The 24669-nt window shown below is 39.7% G+C and overlaps 1 protein-coding gene across 4 annotated transcripts in view; it reads left to right on the forward strand.

Moving 5' to 3' along the window:
- Window positions 1–24365, forward strand: part of golga1 (golgin A1) — a 31803-nt gene extending 7438 nt beyond the window's left edge. The window contains exons 4-24 of one of the 4 annotated variants that reach the window (XM_042488305.2): window positions 1229–1303; window positions 3841–3938; window positions 4020–4052; window positions 5494–5622; window positions 5931–6100; window positions 6337–6448; window positions 6570–6653; window positions 7747–7872; window positions 8832–8927; window positions 9347–9442; window positions 9816–9911; window positions 11364–11504; window positions 12230–12304; window positions 12624–12713; window positions 13583–13685; window positions 15355–15515; window positions 16277–16435; window positions 16566–16625; window positions 18216–18440; window positions 18588–18674; window positions 20481–24365. In XM_042488305.2, the coding sequence (XP_042344239.2) occupies window positions 1229–1303; window positions 3841–3938; window positions 4020–4052; window positions 5494–5622; window positions 5931–6100; window positions 6337–6448; window positions 6570–6653; window positions 7747–7872; window positions 8832–8927; window positions 9347–9442; window positions 9816–9911; window positions 11364–11504; window positions 12230–12304; window positions 12624–12713; window positions 13583–13685; window positions 15355–15515; window positions 16277–16435; window positions 16566–16625; window positions 18216–18440; window positions 18588–18674; window positions 20481–20561 (2297 nt within the window). In that variant the 3' untranslated portion in view covers window positions 20562–24365. Of the gene's footprint in view, window positions 1–1228; window positions 1304–1741; window positions 2142–3840; window positions 3939–4019; window positions 4053–5493; window positions 5623–5930; window positions 6101–6336; window positions 6449–6569; window positions 6654–7746; window positions 7873–8831; window positions 8928–9346; window positions 9443–9815; window positions 9912–11363; window positions 11505–12229; window positions 12305–12623; window positions 12714–13582; window positions 13686–15354; window positions 15516–16276; window positions 16436–16565; window positions 16626–18215; window positions 18441–18587; window positions 18675–20480 lie in introns of those variants that run through there. The other 3 variants (XM_088077228.1, XM_042488306.2, XM_088077227.1) reach the window with 3 other exon arrangements.
- Window positions 24366–24669: the final 304 nt, after the last annotated feature.

A 24669-nucleotide genomic window follows, 5' to 3' on the forward strand; every position in this document is an offset into this window, starting at 1 on the left:
TAGTAAACTGCAATAGCTCTCATGCCATTAAAATGTTTTGTTAAGGATTTTCTGTTTTGCCAAATTTAATGCTTCCATTAATGATGATGTTGTTAACAATAAGGAAATTAGCATATGAACATCATCTAGAGAATTTTAGCAACTTTTGGAGCTAGTGCTACCTACTTTCATTGAAAAAGTGTTGCCACCTCTGGATAAAACACTGGTCTTGGCAGTGAAACTTGAATGCTTCATATCTATTAGACCTGCACCAGCAGCTCAAACAAACTGTCTTTGCCTAAAGAATATGACTAGATCCTGCCAGGAGCCAGTTTGAAAACCTGGAATATGTTAATGCTCTTGTCAGTCTTGTGGTGCAATACAAATTACAGTTGAAAATCCAACCTCTGTTATTAAATAGTCAGTTATGAGTGCCTTAATCTTGGCATAGCACATCTATAAACACTTAATGAGCATGACTGCGTCACTTTCAGCTGAGTAAAGTTCAGTTCATTTAACATAGTGTCTTTTGGCCAGAGATCCAGATTCTAATCTTGAATGTTTCCATTTGGCAGGAAGGTGGTGGCAGTTTATCAGAAATGATGCCACGCTTATTAAACATCAACATGTCAATGCCAGATGAATTTTAAAAGTGTCACTTCCTCAACCATTTAAATGTGCCACAAAGTTTGGAATAAAACCTGCTTGGTGTGGAAAAACAGCCCTCTCCCTGTTTTTCATCTAAAAGCGTATCTCTCTGTAAACGTGACCCATGCAGCACAGAGGGTGCTAGCCATGCTGGCAATTATCTTGTTTATACTGATGATTTTAATGTCTGCGAATCAATATGATCATGTATTACAGTTTTAATGTTTGCTTGGTGTATATTCAATGAGACACAATAGTGAAGTTTTAGGCATTTTCGCCTCTATTAATAGCTCATTCTGAAGTGACATTGCACCCTTTGGATAACGTTAAGGGTCACACATTCTCATGTAGCCTTTTAACCAGTATGGTTTTCTCAGATAAGAAAATCATTAATAGTTTTACCTTCCATTATTTCTCAATCATGTTTTCCCTTTTTGCTTTCTCCCTCTCCTTTTGTTCACTCTCTCTCCTGCCTCTCTCTTTACCGTCATCTGCCTGTTCCTCTTCTTTGTTTGTGTTTTGTGTGTGCGGCTGTGTGTGTGTGCGCGCGCGTGTATGTGCTGTTGGTACCCCATCCCATCATCCTACTTCCCAACACTAGACTACGCTGAGCAGCTACGAATTATGCAGAAGACGAAGGAGAAGCTTGAAATTGCATTAGAAAAGCATCAGGATTGTACGTACCTCTACTCTCCTCCCAATGAGCTTCCTTTGTCTCATCTGTCTGTCCGCAGTAATGACCATCACCTAGCATACCATCACTTCCTTCCATGACGATTTTTTTTCCCTGCAGCTATTATCATTGGCTTTAGACCTTTGCTTTGGAAGCGCTGAATGCCTTTTCCTTTAAACCAAGTTATTTATTTTAGATAAGTGTATGTGTTGTCTGTCAAGATGTCAGTGTACCCACTTTCTCTGAATTTACCTCACACAACTACTTTGGTTAATGGTTTCTGAGATTTCCTACCATGCATGAAAACAGCTCCTGAAGAGGTGATTTGACCCTGTCGCTTTTAGTTGGATTTATGATTATAAGAAACACAGACTGCATGATGGAAGTGTTGCTCACTAGCTTTACTAGCTGTGGTTAATAGCATTAGGATGATGATTGCAGCCACACCCATTATTCAATTATTACCACGTCTGGGGGCTGTGCTGAATTCTGTCTGGCTGCTTGCCAGTGGAGAAACTGGTATATTTGCCTGTTGATGGATTTGTCCATCTACTTTTGATTCTTTTTGTGACATCAGTTGAAGTACATGTCCAACATTGTCGATATTTGTTGTCCTGAGGATGATTACTAATAATTTTGGTGACCTTTCCACTTGGCTGAAATAGGGCTGTGCGATATGACAAAATATATTGTCTGATAAAAAGAAAACGTTGATCGTTTCATTTTATGCTCTGATAACGCTCTGCGTCTGTCTGCATGGCCGAGGGGACGCCTACAATGCACGGCACCAAGAAAAAGGACAGTCTAACTTAATGAGTAGTAGTGGGGATAGTGTGAGCAGGTGAGGCTTTGTTTTTTCCTATCTGCAGAGCTTCGATCGCGACTGTTTAGTTACATTTTGTGACCACAGAGCACCAGTGTGACTTGGAAATCTTTGCAATCTCTGAACCGGAGAGCTGTTAGTTTGTTTCCAGCTCGCAGTGGATGAATCCTTATACCACAGTTGCAGTGTAACTTTCTGCTAATGCTAACATCCTACTGCTGACCAGAAACTTCAAACCCACAGCAAAACCATCAACACAGCCCAAGAGGAGCCAGGTCCTTCAAAATAGAAGCACTATGGGTTCTGCTTTGATTTATATAATTACAATAATACTTCATTTTACTTTACTGTAACAGTACTTCATTTAACTTTATACTTTATTTAACATTATAGCAGTATTTTATTTAACTTTATGCTTAACTTTATCTAACATTATAACAGTACTTTATTTAACTTTATGCTTTATATACCATTATATCAGTGTTTTATTTAACTTTATGCTTTGTTTACCATTATAGCAGTAGTTTATTTTGTGGTAGTAGTCACTTAATTTGCAACTGTAGTTCATTTTATAAATTTGTATTTTAATAGTTTACAGTATTTTAGAGGAGATTTCAAAATATGGAGATATATATCATGTATCGCAATATAGCTCTAAAATATTGTGATATTACTTTAAAGCCATATCGCCCAGCCCTAGGCTGAAATTTGGATTTCTGCACAAGAAACACACAATTTAACCCCTGATGTCCACTGGATGCAGTTCTGCCATGTTGCAGCTGTCATGGCCTCTGGGGAAGATCAGATAGCAATCGTCTAAGTGAGTGAGCCGAGCCTCTCACTCTCAGGTCTTTTATCTGATTCACTGACTATGCAATTTAGGTTTATTTTTGCCAGCACACATCTCTGAAGTGTGACACTGATGACCATTTAACATTAAATTCATGTCATGTTACGTCATGTCTCATCACTTTTTCCAAAACCCAGTGCTGACAGATTAACTCTTAATTTCATTTGAAATGTGGCTGCTCAAGAACAATTTGGTTGAAGATTCTCTTTTTCTGAAACTCTTCCAGTGCACATTGAAACTACAGAGAGGTAGCACAGAAGAGAGCGACATAGCTGCATCTATCGGAAATGTGGGGTTTCCGGGAGGTTGCTATGTTATTTACAGAGCACATTCATGTTCTTTTATTTTCATGTTGGGTACTCCACAAGTTCCTAGTGCCACCATCAGCCCAAGTTGTCAGCTTTTCTCAGCAAATAGGCATAAACCTTTTGAATTGAAGGACCATGGAGCTCTTTCCCCAGCACCCTCTCAGAGCTGACTGAAAAGATAGTTAAAACTCCTAGAATAGTAAAACCTTATGTTTGTTGTTGGTTCTGTGTGGAGTTGTGAATTGCAATAGGAAGTGCAGCTTCAATAAGATATAGGGCTATATATATAGGATTCTTTTCTCAGTTCCCACACAACTAAGATGCAGTGTTAGGTTTAATAAAGTGTGTTTGAATTTTCGTCAGCTGCCATGCATCGCTTGTCTTTGCCTGTCTTTGCTTTTGGGATGAACACACTTCTTAATCTAACTCTAACTTTTCACAGCTACTAACAGTGCCACTGTCTGTGCTATTTAGGATTTCTGTTCTCTTTGGTTGCATACAAACCTCTCTGGTTTCCATCTTTCCCTTTCTGTTTCTCTATCTCACTTTCACTGCCCAGCATCTATAAAGAAACTCCAAGAGCAGAATGATGCTCACCAGGCCAGCAGAGCCAAAATGGCAGAGGGGATGGCTCTAGCACTGGAAAAGAAGGATCAGGTAAAGGCCATTCTGTCTCACTTGCCGCACAGTCCTGATTTGTGGCTTGGGGACTTATATTTTACTGTCTTTTACCTGCAGGAATGGATGGAGAAGATAAGTGATGTGGAAAAGGTAAGTCTTTTAATCTGTCCTTGTTGACTTTCAAATAATACACTAAGTATGATCATATATAAAATCTTTAAATGTGAAAACTAAATAAATAGCTTGAGTATTTCAGAAATAGTGCAATATTCAAATACTGTGCTTTCACACCTGTTTAATATAATTCAGTTTAACTTGCAGTCAGTACATTTGCCCGTTAACTTCTCCTTGCTTGACTAAATAACTGGATTAAGACTAGGCTTGGTGGGATACAATATTTCATACCTTCATGAAAATTCACTGGGGTATACGGTATATGACGATATATGTGTGCAACCCCAACAACCCGCCACTTACTTTCAACTTTTCAGACTAGTAAATACACAAAATGAAACCCACAAACTTTTAAGAAAGGTAATGCACCCTTTTCCTTATTAGACAGAAAAATACAACTACACCTTTTGAATTCAACTTTCTCTTTGTCACAGAAGACTGATGAGGCTTGATTGCCCTGTTAATTCATCAAAAAACTTCCTTTAAACTCAACAGAAACAAATTAAAGCTCACCCAAACCATCTTGGTTACTCTTATTAGTAATCTAGTTAGTATGTCCACTGTTCCAACAATTACCAGCTCTGGTTTGGTCCAAATAAATCTTTAATTTACCAAGTTAGATGTAAAAAATGTACCGTGATTCCCCATACTCTCTCTCTGCCTGCTGGGCACTAGCTGTTTACAGTCCTGTAACTTCTATCTCTAACACTAGGTGGTTTGTCGGAGGTGTTTTTCACCTCAGCTGCCTTTTCCACCAGTAGAGACAGCAGAATAAACTCCGGTGGTGCGTGCTGTGCACTACATATGATGAATTTACGAGCATCATCACATGATATAAAGTGGAAAGAAGTTAAACCAGGAGAGTGAGCTTGTCTTCTACTCCATCTATTTAAAGAATGTGAAATGAGTGACCAAAGCTAAAGGGAAAGCCAAAATATCACAGATACAGCTGCTGCAATCAAGTGCTGGTAACATAATTTGGAGCCAGAGTCGTCTCAGTAGCAATATGTGCAGTCATGGAGTTCTCACCCATACGTCCCACTGATTGCGAGCAGCACTATTAATTGCAAGCACAGCAACTGGCACACAACGGTCGCTCATGATGTCAAATCTGAACGTCAGACCTACCTTTAATGACAGAAACCATCTTTGGAAAAATGTGTTTGAGTTTTTAGTTTGGCCCATGTCCCGTTGACTTCATGGAGGTGCCGGAGTATATGACCTATGCTCCAGACAGCCAATAGGGGGCGATCCAGATATTTTGGCCTCACTTTTTGGTGGCTGTCATGTCATCCATTTTTATTTTACAGTCTGTGGCTGGACCAAACAAACTGCAGGTGTGAAAGCACACTTGAATTTGGTTTGTTGAAACCTGCTCATACACGTGTCCGCTGGTATAACCGTTGTGTGTGTTTAGGAGAGGGCTTCCTTGTCAGCTCGACTTGAGGAGATGATGGAGCAAAGCTTAGCACTCTTCCAGAAAAGGGATGACCTGGATGAACTGGAGGGCTTTCAGCAGCAGGAACTCGCTAAAGTTAAACACATGGTGCGTACATGTGTGGTGGGATGGTGGATTTGCAGCATTACTTCCAAACAGTAATGTCTGCCGCCATCTTATTTTCATTTAGCGATTACATCAAAAATCGGAGAAGGACAAGATTTTCTGTCTTTTGAAGAACTTAACTTTTTAAATCAATGTACTCTGTGAGCCTCAGTGCAGGATGGAGAGTCAGTGTTTAAAAAGCACTTAGTTTGTTGAGGTGTGATTGAATTTCACATGGTTTCATAGCAACCCTTTCTTTAGTGCATCGAGTGTTTGTTTATTATAATTTGTTTCACATTTATGTCCATCAGTTGCTGAAGAAGGAGGAGCAGCTGAACCAGCAGGATCAGGAGCTCAAGCAAAAGGAGGCTGAAGTTCAGTTGGCAAAGCGAGGGCTGTCCGAGGCTCGAGGAAGATTCCAGACTCTGAAACAGCAGCATGAGGAGAGCTGCAGACTCAACTCTGAGCTGGAAATAGAACGGTGAGAGGAAATGCAACAGGCAGCAGTATGGGATCTAAATGCTCTTCTCAAAATATTTAGTTTGGTGTTTTGGTCAAGCAATCAGACAAAGAATTAGATGTATAGCCAGACAGCTAAGCTTTACTTGACGATCAGAAAATCTATTAGAAATAAAAAGCGTTTTCTCAGGTGTATAACATTCTCTATAACGTATTGGTTTACATTTGATGTTGAACTCAACTCTCTTTTTGTTGTAGAGAGGAGCTGCTGCTGCTCAGAGAGGAGGCAGACAAGAAGGTCAGTGAGCTGGATGGACGATGCAAGGAGCTGCAGTCAGTCATCCAGCAGGTCTCTGAAGACTTCCAGAAGGTCGGTCCTGATCACAAGCTGCACACGCTACACATGACTACTTCTTTACTGATGTGACTGACCTTGATTTTTTCAAGGCAGCTCTATCTGTGAATGAGTTTGTGAAATGTTTGTTTTTCAGTCGCAGAGGATGGTGTCGACCTTAGAGACATCCCTGCAGGAATTACAGGTTGAACATGACGCCCTAAAACTGCAACAACAAAAGGTCAGAATAACTGAGGATTAACCATCACATTGTGAATGACTTGTGTTTGAGAGAGTCAGGGAACAGCACAAGTTTGGCTGTCACTTTGAGAGAAGTAAGGTTTAAATAGATGAGGACTAAAAGAAGACGTACCATTGTGGTAGATTGACATTGTTCCACTTAGCTTTACCTTTATACATTATTTTGCCATCCGTGTTGTAGAATTCAAACTATATTGTCACATGCTGGTTTTAACATGCCTGGTGTTGTGGTTACATCTGGAACACACTGCATGCATTAGCAGCATGTGAGGGCCAGAGAAGTGGGGGTACTGGAAAATAAGAAAAGAGCAGGAGTAATTACAACAGGCTGCATGCATGTTGCAGTCACACTGATTGAAAATGGTGTTTTGATAATTGTATTGACTCTATGACACCTGCTACCACAGTTTCAATGTCTTCATCTGTCTGGAAGAAAACAAGGACACACAGACTGACAGTGAAGTCAAAACTTCACTAAGCATACAGTATATGCTACTGTAAAAATACAGGTGATGTTGCTATACCAACCGCTGGCAGGCTTACAGTACATCATATTTGCGGTGAGAGTGCTATCAGAAAAAAGTCCTTGATGGTATGTAGCTCTCAGGAAATCACACAGTGGGCTCTTCGTCTCAAAGAGTACCCAGAACTATTTTGACTGAAAATACCTAAAATAAACGAAGTCAAACAGTGTGGTGTGACTGTAGACTCGGTTAGAATTTTTTTGATATAAAATTGACAGCCCCAGTACAAAATAGCCGTCATATTACAGTATCGAACATGTGCAGTTGACAGTAAGCAATCATCATCATATCAGGTTTTTGAGGAACTCCTCAAGCATCAAATAATTCAGACTGAAAATGTTTTTAAGGCAGGGAAATTCAGGGACATTTCCTCTCTTTACTGGAGCTGACAGGAAATAGAAGGGCATAACTGAATATGACAGGTTTTTCAGTTAGTTTCAAATATCTAATTAGGCTTTTGGAATAACAATATTTACAGTCCAGGTTTTAAAACTGAGTTAAGAAGAAGTTGTTGAAGGCCTGTTTTATGTCTTCCCTTGACACCATCAGGCTGCTGTAACTGAGGAGGACAAGGAGCGCTTGTTAGTGGAGCTTCAGAAGAAAGTGACGTCTCTGGAGAGACGGCTACAGGGAAACCTGAGCCAGGACGAGCATCTACAGGAGCTTCTCCAGGAGGTGAAGAACACTGAGAGCAGGGCCTAGTTTAAGCTTCACATTTTATGTGGCAGACTCGTGGAGATTCCCTCCACTCTGTTTCAAAACAGAGTGTGTTTCAAAACACATTATAAATGTTGGAAACTGATTGTTGAACACCTGTTACAAAGACCTCTTACTATATAGTACTGAATTTGGAGTTTGTTTTTTCACCATTGTCCTGTTTTAAGATTTTTTGGGCGGGCCTAAAACCATCGCTCGATGACACACTGGAGCTATACTCAGCATAACCCCACCCCTGACAGTGTAGCAGTATAAAAATAAGACTGACAGTCTCAGACTGTCAGCAGCAAAAAAAATCTACTTTGTATGTAGCATATTGAAAATAATTCATCAACATTTTTAAATTTATGGATATTTTATATTTATGATAAAGAGTAACGAAGGTTGAAAAATCAAATCTGTAAAAATAGAGAATAATATTAATGTATAATATTTTTTAAGCTTGATTTTGAAAAGTGCATTTTGTGCGCAGTGATACGAGTGTGTGTAATATTAAAGCATCAATTATCATTCATTAAAATAAAATGGATTAGATGCAGGATTAAGTCAAAGCCCATTTGTATTCTTGACCATAAATTACAGGTAGGTTTATGTAATGATGAAAAAAGAGCATTATGTATATTATGTTTGGTTAGCTTATGGTAACAGAAATTATTGGCGGCTATGTTTACACACAGTCACACAGTCACCTGAAAATATTCACATCATACATTCACTTGTCTGTTTTTGGTCTTTTCATCAAAAGAATTATTAGTCTCTTTCTAGAAGCTTCCAGAACTCTTTTCATCTGATGGATTTTTAGAACTTGTTGTGCATTAAAACTAATAGATATAATGTTATGCTCATCTTTAATGTATTAGGGAATGATATGTAGGATCCAAACCGCCTGCTTATCAGTCCTGTTGTTGCCTTTTCAGAAGTCCAGCCTGGAGCAGAGTCTGGATGAGAGCAGAGCAGAGCTGCTGCATGTTCGGACTAACCATGCTGATACTGTCAGCTCCTTGGAAACACAGGTAAAACCACTGCACCTCTTCACTGGGGCCAGACCCATGCTAAAGCCCCTGAATCCATCAGATATGCAAGCCCATGATAACAGATACATTTTTTTTGTGGATTACTTAGATTGCTAACTGCTGTAATATCTCCTCATTGGGCTAAAGTCACAGATATAGGTCACCCAACAGTTTGCACTATTGTAGCTTAAAAAGAGTGCACCTTTATTTATTCCTGTTTCCACAAACATGACTTTAGTAATTTTCAATCTGGGCTTAAATTCGGCTTCAGTCCCAATGAAATGTTGACTTTGACAATCTTCTGCAGGACACAATATATGGCTTTTCCAACTTTCATACTTAGAACATGCTGTCTTCGCAAGGTGATAAATCATTGTGAAAGAATGGCCCTCCAGCTGTGTGTTTTCTGTCTGGTCTAGGTATCCAGAATGAGCTGCAGCATTACTGAGCTTCAGACCCTGCTCCGACATAAAGACGACTCCTCCAGAGCCTACAGAGAGAGAACAGACACGCAAGTAAGCAAACAGACACAGTACTGCAAGAACCACAGATAACCAAGTTATTAAATTACCCAAAGCACCTTGAGGTTCCTTTTGAAGCATTTTTCATTTACAAAATCACATGGTTATGGGGACAAGAAAGCATCCAGTAAAGACTGTCTGATGACAGCTGACAAAAGAGAAACATTAGGCAACTGACAGGTGGCCAGACTTACTTATAATATGTATAAGATACTTATATGTGTGGGTCTTCAGATTAATGGGAAATACATGGATGTCTGCTGAATGGCCAGTGACCACTGACCTTCTTATTGGTAGACGACCGCTCTACCTCCGGAGCCACAGGCAACCTGGTCACAATCACTTATTGTACCTCTTTCTGTTTCAGATAGCTAATTTAGAGCAGCAAGTCCTAGAGAGCACTGAGAGACTGACGAGTGCAGAGCAGCAATACACAGACAAACAGCAGCACATGGAAAAACTGGTGAGTACCACAACAGTCAATGACACAAAATGAGTCTCTTTACTAAAGAAATGGGCTTGATATTTCCCAAAGTTGGCTGATGGAGGAGACCGATTTATCATTCATTCATTCATTCAGCCATCCTCCGTAACCGCTTGTCCTCGCAAGGGTCGCAGGGGGCTGGAGCCAATCCCAGCTGTCATCGGACGGAAGGCGGGGTACACCCTGGACAGGTTGCAAGACTATCGCAGGGCCGACACATATAGACAGACAACCATACACACTCACAGTCACACCTAAGGTCAATTTAGAGTCACCAATCAACCTGAGCTGCATGTCTTTGGACTGTGGGAGGAAGCCGGAGACCCCGAAGAGAAGCCACGCAGACACGGGGAGAACATGCACACTCCGCACAGAAGGGCCCCCGCCCACGGACCGAACCCTGTTCCAACCCGGGTTCGAACCAGGGATCCTCTTGCTGTGAGGCAGCAGTGCTAACCACGACGATTTATCATTGTACCTCTAAACTTCTAATCGCATGAAACTCTCAGCCTTTGTTAGGTATAATTCTCAGCAAACTGAGAAGACAGGCCCACGAAAGTAAAGCAGAGCTCCACTCACCAAATATAGAATACAAGAGGAAGTTATGAGGCAAACTTTAAGCACTCTATCAATTATTGGACAGTGATCAAAAATAGTTAATCAGTAAATGCATATTAAATATAAATGCTTAGTTTCAATTACAAATTCACGCAAGTAAATGTTTTGAATTAAAAATTATATGAAAGCAAAAATTGCTGCTCCTGCTCCACATCACTCCTCAACAAATGGTCAAACAAAAGTCAAACTATTGCAACTGCAGTGTGAGATTTTAAAAAAACCTTCACTTTGGGGCCATCTGGTGGTAATATCAAGAATGTGTCATGTGTTTTTAGACCTGCAAATAAGGTTTTTGTTTGTTTTGTTTTTATTTACATCATAATAGTGTTCTGTTGTCAGTAAACACAGTTTGTATCGGTTATAATGAGTTTTAATTCAGATTCAGGTAGTAAAATGTTGAAAATTGTAACTCCTGGTTGCAATTTCCACAATATCTTAATTTTGCTTCTCTATACATCAATATTTTGAAATTGACCATATTCACTTTAAGTGTTGTCGATTGTATTAAATAAATTTAAAATCAGCTGCGAGTGTGCAGTCATAATATACTGCCTATTAAGAAATATAATAAGCTATAGATCTGCAACCTGTACCCATTTGTAATATATATATTCATATATACAAATACAACAAGATATATTTCTAAAAAACTGAAAAAAAACCCTGAAAAAACCTGAAAAAACTGAAATTGTTCATGTACTTTAAAGTCCTTTTTAAGGGACAGTATTTGACTTCAATCTGTTTGTAATCTAGTTAAAGTTGGTTTTTATATGCACATGTTAAACCATGCGTTTGTTTGTGTGTTTTGTTCAGCAAGGAGAGTGGAGTGCACAGAAGGCCTTTCTGGAGCAGCAGGTGTGTTTGGTAGAGCAGCAGAGTCAGGAGAAGGCCGGCCGCCTGGAGGAAAGTATCAGCTCTTTACAGACAGAAAGACAGACCCTGCAGGACACCGTGGTATGTTCTGCCTCTCACTGCTAATTCTTACATTTTCAAAGATTTATTTGTGATCTAAAAAAGTGTACAGCAGCAGTGATGCTGTTCCACTGACACTGTTTTAGATCTGGCTTCAACATGCCTCTCGGGTGATCTGATCACAACTGGATAGCACTAAATACAGGTGTGAACAACCATCAAGACACATTTTTGATCACTCAATCCACTTGCCGAGGTGGCTTGCGACGCATTTGACCACATATATTTGTAGTATAAATGCTAACGCTGTCTTGATGCATCTCTGACAAAAACTGCATCATCAGTGCAAGACTTCTTATGCTGAGTTGGATGAAGTGTTACATAACCATCCATTCTTTTGTTTTACAGAAGGAGATGTGTTGAATTCTGCTCACAGTGAGCTCTCCAACTGTGCCGACAAAGCAAAATATGAGTACCAATCATGCTACAGAGCGGCTAGCAAAAGTAACTGTGGGACAGTAATAAAATAAAAATCTGAATATGTGCTCATCTGAAGATGTATGATAGACACAGATGTTATGGGCGATGTGTCTTGACTGTCCACTTGCATTCAGATCACAGAAATGCATACTAATACCAGGTCTAAACAGGCTCGGAGAGACGTGGGTTTACAAATTCATCATTTTTCTAAATGTATGTATGCAGAGAAGAGAGAACGGCGTTTGCTATATGATGACTGACACTTTACCTTTTCTGTTGTGTGCTAGGCTGACCTTGAAAGGCAGAGGGTGGAGGTAAACTCCACTTTGAGCCAGCAGACAGAGGAGCTGGAACAGTGCAGAGTAAGATCAACTACAACACACAGAGTTTAGATTCATGACTGATACTCAGGCTTTATATGGGACATGTAATGGAAAAGTTCATCAGATCAAAGTTTGTAAATGTATGGAGAGATAAAAAAGTCTGTTGCTCAGACACTAAACAAACATTTTATCCAGTTGTAGTCTTCACATAATGTGATACAGCCTCACTGCTTTACAGCAACATATTACAAAGCCAAAAGCTGTTGAAATGTAGAGGTCTACAGACTCAAAGGAGGCCATTTTCATGAAGGAAAGCAAATTGTATTAGTAGTTCTCTTTTCCTGGTGTGTTCCCTCAGGCAGAGTTGAGCAGTCGGCACACAGTGAGCACGGAAATTGCCAAAGCTCTAGAAGAAACCAGACGACAGAAGGAGGATCTGCAAACACTGGTCTGTGGGCAAAGACACATCACACAGTATTCACAGTAATAGAAGTGCAACAGCTAAAGCCTCATTTCCACAGCACAAAACAACAGCTAACACCTGCTAATACCTTTTTAATGCAATGAGAATGGAAATGATCAGCATTCACACCAGGGTCAAATGACTATACAGCAGTCATGAGGTTTTATTGCCTCCCGCTCCGATGTTCTTGGTGAGAACACAACACCAAGGTGAACCTGCTAATATCAGCTCCTTAACTGGTAAGATGCAATGATGTGCTGTCTCTAATTACTGTCTATCTCCTCCCAAGCTGCACTCAAACATCGATCCAAATTAGTCCACACAGAGTTTGAAAGAGAGATTGCATAAATACGAGGTACATGAAGATAAGAAACCACTGAAAAGTTTTCAGAGACCTCTGTTCCTGCTGCTGTCTACTGTTTGCCTGTTCCCCGGCCTGCCTGTGATGTTGCACGGACACACCAACAAAACACCCCCCCACCACAACCCCCAACACACACACACACACACACACACACACATAAACATACACACGCAAGCTGACAGAAAGGCAGACTCGCAGCGGTGTGTTCACTTGTATATTAATGGGGTTTGCCATGTTGGAAAAACCCGGAAGCGGTATAAGATGTGGTCCCCTTAAATGATGTAGCCTTCTCCCTACAGAGCAGTCGCAAACACTGGTATTTCTGTTGAGGAACAGAAGAAGTGTTATTCAATCGACTTTACCTTTATTTGATCACAAACTGATATTAAGATGATGTGAATGAAATTCAATAATGGTTGTCATTGTGTGTGTGTGAGTGTGAAAGCATGTACAGTGTGATGAAAAGTGTTTGGTTTTTGCTTGTTGTCAGGTTGGAGAGCTGAGCACATCTCTACAGAGCTCACAGCAGGACCTATCCACAGTCACAGAGAAGCTAGCACTGAGAGAGGAGGACATGAAGACACTCCAGAATGGTACTCACACACAAACATACACACTTCAGAACCTTTAAACATGTACGTATCTCTTTAAACAGATTTTGCAGATGTATGCAGAATTTTTAGGCAAGAGGACAAGACTTTGGTATCGATGGCATTCTAGTTTCTGTTTTTGGTTATAGTAGTGTTGACCAATCATGTTTGAGCAGCAGGCAAATAGTTCACGTGGAGAGGTGGAAGGAACTGTACAAAATGCAATCTCAAAACCCATTAGCCATCATCTGATGATGATATCACTTTATATTAGTTTTTAAAGATTTATCTTCTGGGGTCGACCAGTGTTTGTTTTTCAGAGCTGATACCGATACTGAAAATTAGTTGTTAATGAGACCCATTACTGATTTGGAACCAATATGCATTTACAGTAAAAATGAAAATCTTTCTGTCAATATTTAGAATTTGGAACTTAACAAACTGCGACACAGTACTTTGTTTAAATTCCTTTAGCAAATGTTTAATCAAAACTGCAACGCTCAAGATCACATACAGCAAGTTCCCTGCAACTTTTTTGTTATAAAGCCATAATCTGTCGGCCCCTACTGCAATCATATGCAGATATCTGTTTCTAGAAATGTTCTGAAATGACCACAGTATGGAGGAGAAAGTCTGAGCTTGAATTTGGCTCCACCAGATCAGTCAGAAATATTGGCGCTCACCTCCAGATGCGTTATTGTTGTCAGATGATAGCCAAAGAGATTTACCATAACCTGAAGTTCCTGTGCTTTTAACATGACGTTGGGTTAATATTTTTTCTTATGTCTCAACAGTGTGATTCACCACCATGAACAGGGATGTGATTAGGGATGCACAACAATATCGACACGTCAGGGATATGGACAGATATTGGCATTAAAATAAAATACCGGAATCAGTCAAAATGCTGATCTGTGATGATATCACAAACCTTTTTTTATTGATAAAGTATTGATAAAGCATGTACATAACATCAACCCTAAGTTGAACTTTTTTCTTATTTTGCACACTCAGATTTTACATTCACTGAAGAGCATTGTATTGTACGTCTCCATCTGCTGGACGATAAGAGTATGCAGAATATGATGTTGATGCCACTACAGAAGAGGCTTGATGATCACTAACATAAGTTGGGAAAAAAATTGAATATATTGATTTTAGTATCGGTTGGTGGCCAAATGGGCTGTTATATCAGCAGATATCTGCAAAAAAAAAACAAAAAACATTTCTTGTCATCCCTGGTTGTGATAGCTTTTAATTATTTTTTTAGCATTTTATTTAATTAAGATTAATTTCTGTTGCAGGCCTTAGTGTGCAGATTCCACATAAAATTGCATTTAATTCTGATTGTGGAATTAAAAGAATAGAACACACTGTGAGGCTTTCAGCAGAGAGATTTAACATGATGGTCGCAATGTTGTTTTAAAGGCTTTCATCCCTGACTTGAATGAACATACTGGTGAAAATTCAAGACTGAATTTTGCCAGCTGTTGGCATCTTTGATCTAAAAATTGTGAAACTGGCATTTGGAAATCGAACATCCACACTGAAGGTAGCCAAAACAGGAGAAGGGGACACAAATGTTGCAACTTTTTCATATAGTAGTTGATTTTGTCCACCCTGTACTATATGATTTTTGGCATGAAAACAATGGTTTATGTGTGTGTTACAGAGGTGCAGTGTCGGCAGGCATCCCTGGTCCAGCTGCAGGAGGAGGTGCAGCAGCAGCGAGCCCAGCTAGAGCAGATGGAGCTGGACAAAGACTCCCAGCTGAACAGCCTGAGGGAGGAGCTGCTCAGCCAGACACAGCAGCTGGATACCTGCCAGGCGCGGGTCAGTCACAGTTACCTACATACATACATGCTCTTTTCTGCTACTCTGGTATGTTGGGGATTTTAAGTCTTCTTTAAGAGTCAACTCCATTGCTTAGATCGAGCATACAAATGTAAGTATTTAAACTATTGTCAGTGTGGACATGCTACACAGTAGGCAGGTTTCCTTTAATCCTCAAATTGTGCAAATGGAAGTTACAAATATAAAATATGCCTAATGGGAACACGTCAATTTAGAAAAAACTCCCATTTATCACAAAAAAGTGTTTACGCTTGCATGAGTTGGTATTTCAGGTGATTTCAAAAAGCCATATTTCACAAAATTACGATGGAAATACTTTTTTGGCTTTTATAGGTTGCCAGTTTCTACCGACAACCATGTAGCCATAGTATCATGTGACCTACAGTATTGCAGTTTTTTCCAAATTAACATGTTTCCATGAGGTATATTTTACATTTGCAATTTCATTTTGCCCATGGAAGGGTTAATGGAAACCCGCCTAGTGATAGTCTCAAGATATTTTTAAGATGCCACATATTGCATTATTTGGCCTTTAATGGTTGTGACATCATGATCATTTTATTGTTCTGGAGCAGACTTACAATAACAGAGTCAAGCCCAGGCTATTCAATTTCATGGTGTTCTGATTCTAATTTTCTCATTAATTTAGGACCTATTTTCTGGTACAGCATCTCTACCAAGAGCCAGCTGTCACTAATGGATGAATTAATGGTCAGTGTGGTTTGATATATGTCGTCCAGATCTCGTACCTGGAGGTGGAGGTAGAAACCTTGACAGAGCAGCTTCACAGCCCTGAAGTGTGTGAGGAGGATCAGAATGGCAGTGTGACGGTGGATGATCTGGATCACATTCAGAGGGTCAACAGAGAGCTGGAGCAGCAGCTCAGCGACAAGAACAGGGTCAGATACCTTCATACTCCCATCAAATAAAGTGTCAGTATCAGCTGAGAGCAGATGCATCCTGCAGATACATATACAGCAGCAGAAACAACCATCACCAAACATGAAATGTACTGACATTGTTTTGCAGACCATAAAGCAGCTGCAGCAGAGACTGGCAGAACTGAAGAGGACTCTGCAGAAAGAACTGGTGAGACAAACACAAACACAAACACACACACACACACACAGATTTCGTTTGTTCTGAAATTATGTCTACAAACTGAATATTTCTTGATAAGGGAGCTACTTCATTCTGATCTTTAGAACAGGGCAAAACAAAACGAAGACATGTGATGCAGCTTAGAGATGGTCATTACATGTATGACTAAATCTTATCATATATATGATATTTTCAAAGTGAGCTCACTCTGCTCTCCCCAAATCAGTATTTTTTAGCAGTGGAGCTCCTCAAGTGGTGACTGAGTCAGTCGCAGTCAGTGCTGAATGTTGCAGTGATACAAATGGTGATGAGACTGCTTTGCTCAGGAAAGAGAATAAACTACATAGTGACTACAAATCATGAACCCAACTGATCAAAGTCAATTAATATTAGTAGATGCTTGTGATTTTCACCTTTAATCTGGAGGATGTCATCATTCTTTTCTGGTTTAAGGGAAAGTTCAGTCGAGAGTTACATAAACATATTTCCCCTCTTACATGTACTGCTATTTATCAGTCCAGATGGTTCTGGTGTGACCAAAATCGTCTGGACTGATAAATAGCAGTACAGGTATGAGGAAAAATATGTATTTTTGTGAACTGTCCCTTTATGATTAATGTCAAGCCAAAGTCAATTCAAGTCATTTTTATTTATAAAGCCCATTATTCCAAATCACAAGTCCAAATCACAACTCAGAGGGCTTCACAGCATACAACATCCCTCTGTCCTTAGCCCCTCACATCGTCTAAGAAAAAAACTCACAAAAAAAAACTTATAATGAGGAAAAAATGATAGAAACATCAGGAAGGGCGACTGAGGAGAGATCTGTCTTCCAGGACGGACAGACGTGCAAAAGATGTCGTTAAAAACAATAAAATTACAGCAGATGACAAAATTATATATAGGAAAGAGAAAGAGAGAAAAAGAGAAAGAGAGGGAGGAAGAGAGCAGGAGAGATGCACAGCAACAGTAATGGTAAAAATAACAAAATCTAACAATATTGATAGACAGAAATTAATAAAGGAAATTTATCATAGCATGTAATATTACATGCAAATATTACAGTTTATGTAGGTGGCAATAACAGTCATATGTGTATATTAATAGTGGAGGCATGAGTAATAATTATGGCAGTAGATGATGGCGTCGAGTAGAATCACGGCACAGGCGCAGCCACAGACAGGACCACAGCAACAGCTGCTAGCAATTCCAGTTCCAGCTTTACCGGCAGAAGTCATTTCAACATAAATACAATGTAAAAATTGCAAATGACTCACTGACGTTGAAAAGTTAATCTGACAGGTAGAAACTTGCAGCGATTAATTAATTGCGCTGCAGCAGCTCATCATTCTGTCATGACGAAAATGTAAATGAAGCAGTAAAAGTAAAAAGTCTGAACACTGAATGTCAGTGTAGTATTTCAGTTTTTCCTTTTAATACATTTCAGAAAATTCTAAAAAAAAAAAGTTGGTCTAAACAATGGATTTCAGGTCGAGGCTGCAAGATTAATGTGTAGAAATGAAGAGATCTGAATTCCTCCTGGATGCACTGCGTTGTTTTCTTTTTTATGCTCTGTAGAAGCTGAAGTCTGAGCCAGAAGCTGAAGGGAAGGAGAAGGTTCCAGAGAGCAGAGGAGAAAAACAGGAGAAGGTTTGTCCAGACCCCCCGCCAGCCTCCATGCCGAGCCCCCCGACCTCCACCACCACGGTGACCAACACCTCAGACCTCAACGACTCACGAGAAATCAACTTTGAGTATCTCAAACACGTCGTGCTCAAATTTATGTCATGTAGAGAGGCTGAGGTGAGTCTTTTCTGCTAATTTTAAGAATAATTTCAAACACAGAAGTGGGTTGAAATAAACAAATAAAGTGTGTGTTTGCAGCTGTTTAGTGACTGAATGGCTGCTCCTGGTTCTGTTAGTCTGACTGTGTGTGTCTCGCTCTGTCAGGCATTCCAGCTAATACGAGCTGTGTCTGTACTGCTTAACTTCACTCGTGAGGAAGAGGACATGTTAAAACAAACTCTGGAATACAAGGTTGGTATGAGTTTTCAAACAGATGGCTGCTCTAAGACATCCAGAATGCTTCAGGAGAAAACTGAAAAGCCACTGATACTTTTTACCTTGAATGTTTGTGTTAATATCCCTTTTTTTTTCTTAAACCAAGTTTCAGGTGTTATGTGATCAGGGAGGAGTTGGACATACTTCTGTCAATAAATGGATTCTGCCCTGGTGCTTGTACACTGGGACAAGGACAATAGTCCAGTCAAATGGCCAAATCGAGCTATGATCTCAGCTCCACCAAACTGTTCATGTAAACGTACCAAGTAAATGTTTCATACTTAAAAAGTGTTAAATTTAACTTTGAGAACCCTGGGGGTACCCTGAAACATTTGGGTGACCATTATGTTAAAGGTCACATGTCAGAAACCTCCTCATAAACAGGTGATATGCATTAAATTAAAACTGTCAAAATAGTTTGCTGAATCCATCTTGGAACCCTCACATGAGCAAAGCTCACACCCAGTATTCCCGCTGAGCCTTACAGAGTTTTTATATGTACTGAATCCACTAATCTAAAAAGAAAGTCCTTAGTTGGCATTAAAATGTCTTGAATAAATCTTTCAAAAGTCTTAAAAATATTTACAGATTGGAGGTGGGTTCTCTGTGGATCTGTCTGACTTTGCATAGGAAAAGCTCAAAAATAATCGGTAACTTAAATAATAATAATTCATCCATTTTCTTCTGCTTATCCGGGGTCGGGTCGCGGGGGCAGCAGCCTAAATGGTGTTCCCAGGCCAGCTGAGAGACATAGTCTCTCCAGTGTGTCCTGGGTCTCCTACCGGTAGGACGTGCCCTGAACACCTCATCAGGGAGGCGTCTGGGAGGCATCCTAGTTAGAAGGCCAAGCCACCTCATCTGGCTCTTATCAATGCAGAGCAGCAGCGGCTCTACTCTGAGCTCCTACTGGATGACAGAGCTTCTCACCCTATCTCTGAGGGAGAGCCCAGCCACCCTACAGAGGAAGCTCATTTCGCCCGCTTGTACCCGCTATCTTGTTCTTTTGGTCACTACCCAAAGCTCGTGACCACAGGTGAGGGTAGGAACGAAGATGGACAGGAAAATCGAGAGCTTTGCCTTTCGGCTCAGCTCCCTCTTCACCACGACAGATCGGTGCAGAGTCCACATTACTGCAGATGCTGCACCGATCCGCCTGTCGATCTCCCGCTCCATCCTTCCCTCACTTGTGAACAAGATCCCGAGGTACCATGGCCTTGGATCTCGAGGTGCTAATTCTCATCCCGGCCACTTCACACTCGGCTGTGAACCGATCCAGTGAGAGCTGGAGGTCACAGCCTGATGAAGCCAACAGGACCACATCATCTGCAAAAAGCAGCATCCCAATCCTGAGGTCACAAACTGGACCCCCTCAACACCCTGGCTGTGCCTAGAAATTCTGTCCATAAAAGTTAACAGAATCGGGGACAAAGGGCAGCCCTTGCAGAATCCAACCCTCACCTTAATGATAAAAATACGTTATCAAAGTCTTTGCATTAACGAGTCATGTTTCTGTAACAATAAATAGCTGAAAAATAAAATAAAATTCCCCATAACCTTTAATAATTGATGCTGGTAGATGTTTTTTACTTTAATATTGCCATTGCAAAATTGGTCTTAAAATTAATTAAAAGTGGCTGTTAAAAGGTCTCAAAAATCTTAAATCCCACTTGCCTCAAGCTATAGGAACCCTGCTCACACCATATTCTTTAGAATAGATATTAATTTGAGTTATTTTCATCGTAGCCTCACCCTCTGACCGACTGCCATGTTTGTATGTTGTAGATGTCCTGGTTTGGATCCAAGCCTTCTCCAAAGGGCGCCATCCGCCCATCCATCTCAGGCACCTCAGCTCACTGGAGCTGATGAGCAGCAGAAGGAGCTGAAGCGATGGAGAGAAAGGAACCAAAGGACCACCTCCGGGAGGAAGAGTCCTGCCGCTGTGGCTCCCACCACTGAGCAGGACTCTAGCTTTAAACTCTGAACAGCCTCCCACAGTTTTCTGGCTCTGTGTGGGAAGGACTGTTGTTTTCTGCTCTGTGGGGACCCAGAAGGGCTGCACAGAGTGCTCATAATCAGTTGCTGATTTTTAAATGACATTTCCCTGTCAGCAGGCAGATGGATGTTTGACCGTATGTCTGACACACATCATCACACTGGAGTTCCTCCCTGATGTCACACAGATCTGGTGGTTTCTATTCTGTGAAAACAGCAAAAAATGAGTCAGAAAATGAGACACAACAGAGGGAAATAACATGACTGTTATCTTATGAGCTGCATCATTTCTACCCAGAATCAAACCACACAAGTCCCATCTGTTTGAGTGGGAACAAAACCAATGTGACTTGATGGTCCTGTCTTCACTGGACAAATGGTGCAGCCTTTATTTCTGAAGGACCTTTTAGCCTGGTTAATTATCTGAAATCTCTCACAGAGGGGTGCATAATTGAAATGTATTGTTTAATTTGACAGGTAGAGGTACTAATGTTGATTTCTCTTCAGTATCAGAGAGGGTTTATTTAAAAGTAAATGGTTCACATTTGTGTCAAAGGATATAAATTTGTCTGCATGTAGAGTTTGAGGCCCTTTAACTGAATTTGTTCTAAAGTATGCCTTTCTCTCTACTGGAATAGCAGTGAATGTGTTGTCATTATCAGCAGAGATATTAATGTCAGCATTGAAAGGAGCATTACTGTGTTCTGACTGCCCAGAAATGCAGTTGGTGTAAGACTACTTAAAACTCAAAATTAAGCTAGGCCTGTATCTTTTATCAAAACATCCTTGCTCTCATTTCTCTTTAAAATGTCATTTTCATCACTTTTTTAATTCACTGTCACTGACATCACCATTACAAGATGGTCAGAGCTACAGCCTAGCTGGCTCTGACTTTTTAAGATCTGTAACAGTGTAGTATATACATAGTTAAAATATCTGTTAATAGTATGTCTACTTCACCAGCAAAATGACTATTTGTGTATCCATTACTTAGAGAAGACCAAAAAAAGGGGAAAAAACAAAGACTGCAAACTAGATTATGCTCCCATAAATATTTAAATCAATTATGACAGAAGTGACATTTCAATTGATGAAGAGCATGTAGCTCAAAACTTCACCTTGGTCGTAATCAAAAAAAATATGTATGGGAGCATCATCTAGTGTGTGGACTTTGTTTATTCTTTTTCTTCTCTTGCATTATCACTTGTTCAGCACCTGGTTTCTGTCACCTGGGTGTGTGTGCTTTTGCGAACTTTTTATATCCATTACTCACCCTGCATAATGTCGAATTTGTGAAAAAAACAACTAGTTTTTTCCTCATGCCTCCACAGTTAACAAATAATCCAAAAAGATGAACATTCTTCATGAGTTGACCACATTTAACAACAGCAAAACTATAACAAAACTTCCATTTTTACACTCTCACGCAACTTGTGCAGTATGTAATCCAAGTCTCATGCATGAGAGTGTTGGTACTGATGTGTTTTATCTCCTAACATTTTGTGTGATTGATGAGTTATGAACATATGACTGGATAAATGACACTTGGATTATACTGTGCGAGTTGTGTGAGAGGTAGTAAACTTAACATATAGTTAAATGATGATGACATAGTTTTGCTGTTGTTACACAAAGCCCCATTTTACTACAATTTGAAGACTGTTCACCTTTTTTGGATTCTCCATTCACAGTGAAGAATGTGAGAAAAACAAAGTTTTCTTCACAAATTTAAGGAAACGTGGTGAGTAAATGAGATACAAAACGGTCATTTTGAGAGTGATTTTTTTTTGCTATGATAGGGATCTCCTAAATTTGGTCAACAAAGAATTGCGACCAAGGAACATATTACACTGTAAAGATTATCTGCCAGTGCTGTCTGATGGATTAAGTTTTGTGTGTGATGACGGTCTGTCAGCATACAGAGAGTACCAGCATACACTGACAATGGCCCCACTGTAGTTCAACAGCTCATTTAAATGGATATAAGAACCTAACTGCTTGGCCATTGGACTGTTATTACTGTGACCCAAGCCTCCCAGCAGACCTTTCACTCAGATCCCACCTTCCCTCTATCATCTATAAGTCATCATCAACCATCTATAAGTTAACCCTTTGAAACCTGGAGCAACATCACTTTTCTTGTGCTGCTTTCAGACGCCTTTCACAAGTATTGAAACCTTTGCAAGCTGAGCAAATTAATATTGTTTCTTTCAAAGACATGGGAAAAATGCAATGAGTAATTTGATAAGAATTTGTTCATAGAATTTCTAGAAATGAGTAGATTTAGATTTTTTTTTTAAAGCTAGTGAAAAATATCTTGTTTTTTTTTTAAGATGGGGAAGAACTGTCAATTACACTCTTAAAATTATGCTACAAATTGTTTTTGGTCATTTCATTTTCTTTTTCTTTACTTGTTCTTTCTTTTCTAAAAACATTAATTCTCAGGTAATTTTCTTTCATGTTTCTTGTGCTTTTTTTTTTTTTTTTTACTAATTGTACTTTTTAATAATTTCTTGCTAATTTGTGGGTCATTTCTTCTTTCGTTGCCCATTGCCTTCTTCACATGTTTTAAACCAATGTGCTCAGCTTTCAAAGGGTTAAAACACTTGACCAGTAGAGCCTGTTGTGTGATCATATGTGCAAAGCTTGGAAGTGCTGCGCTGGAGGCTCAGAAGGAAAAAAAAGGTCTGTTTTCTCAATTGCTGCTACTGGAGGAACAAAAATGTCTGCAATGGCTGATGTAATGTGGTAGTCCTTTAACACCAATCTGAATGATTTAGCCCATAGTTTACCGTTTGAATAATATAATAATGTGATGAAAAAAAGTGAATGCTATGTAAATGATGACTGGAGGACATGCTCTACCTTTACCTGCCTTTGCTCATGTAAATCAAAGTACATTCCACATGTCTATTTATATATAGAAACCTGTACATACTGTATGCATTGAGAACTTTATAAATCAGTGGATGTAAGTGGTTTGATGTGACCAGTTTGCGGTATTTATCACCATCATCATCATTATCATTGAGCAGAACCTGTATGTGTTTCTGCCTTGGGTTGTCAGTCAGCCCCACTGCCCATAGCTCTCCTCCTCCTCAGTGTGATGTCACAACATGATGAGTATTTGGACATCAACCCAGGGAAACTGCATGTTTGCTGTTAAGCTGCATTGTTGAGTACCCAAAGTAGCCTGGTCAGTCAGTTTACAATTCTCCTCTTTTCTAAAGGCATTTGCATTCATTCATTCCACTAATATTCTGAAGAAGAAATCCACCAGGGTGCTGTCTGCATATCATCACAGAAAACTGTATTTAAGGTGCGATTGTTGCTTTTCTGGTATCTGAAGTTGTATCTGCTAAATGCATTCTGTGTATATAGGGATGCAGGGGTACATGTTTGAATGCAGAGCTGTCATCATGTTGCTAATGACAGGTAGCAGACTGATGTAGTCACCCACACTCTGCAGGGTTATACAAGTATATCTATCTCCATGAGAATCAAAGGAAATGATGAATGCACTTTTGATTGATTCTGCTGTGTTAAAGCCCTGACACATAACTGTACAATCACTACAGCTTTTCTGTCTTTTGCTTGTTATGATTTAACTTCTGCTGCCACTACAAAGGTTCCCTTTTCCCACATTTATTAAGAATAAATCCTAAATGACAAAAATCAGGCCTTCTGGCTCCAAATCTTTTGTATTTGGTTGTAAACATGTATGGATGAACAAAAAATGCCTTTAATAGGAAAAAAACTAGAAAAATACATTTGTCATTATTACATATTAATGTAATTATGATAATTGTAGTTATTATTGTATTAGAGAGAGAGAGAGAGAAACATTGGTTAAATTTTCCTTGGCCATGGAAACAGCACATTGCAGTTTAGGTGTTGTTGTTCCCTTTTTAAGGTATTGATTCATCAAAATAATATTTTCAAGCTAAAAATGCAAGCAAATAATCAAAAACAGGAAGCT

The sequence above is a fragment of the Plectropomus leopardus genome, chromosome 4 (assembly GCF_026936395.1).
Source record: "Plectropomus leopardus strain MGB_pleo_1.0 chromosome 4, ASM2693639v1, whole genome shotgun sequence".
Classification (NCBI taxonomy): domain Eukaryota; kingdom Metazoa; phylum Chordata; class Actinopteri; order Perciformes; family Serranidae; genus Plectropomus; species Plectropomus leopardus.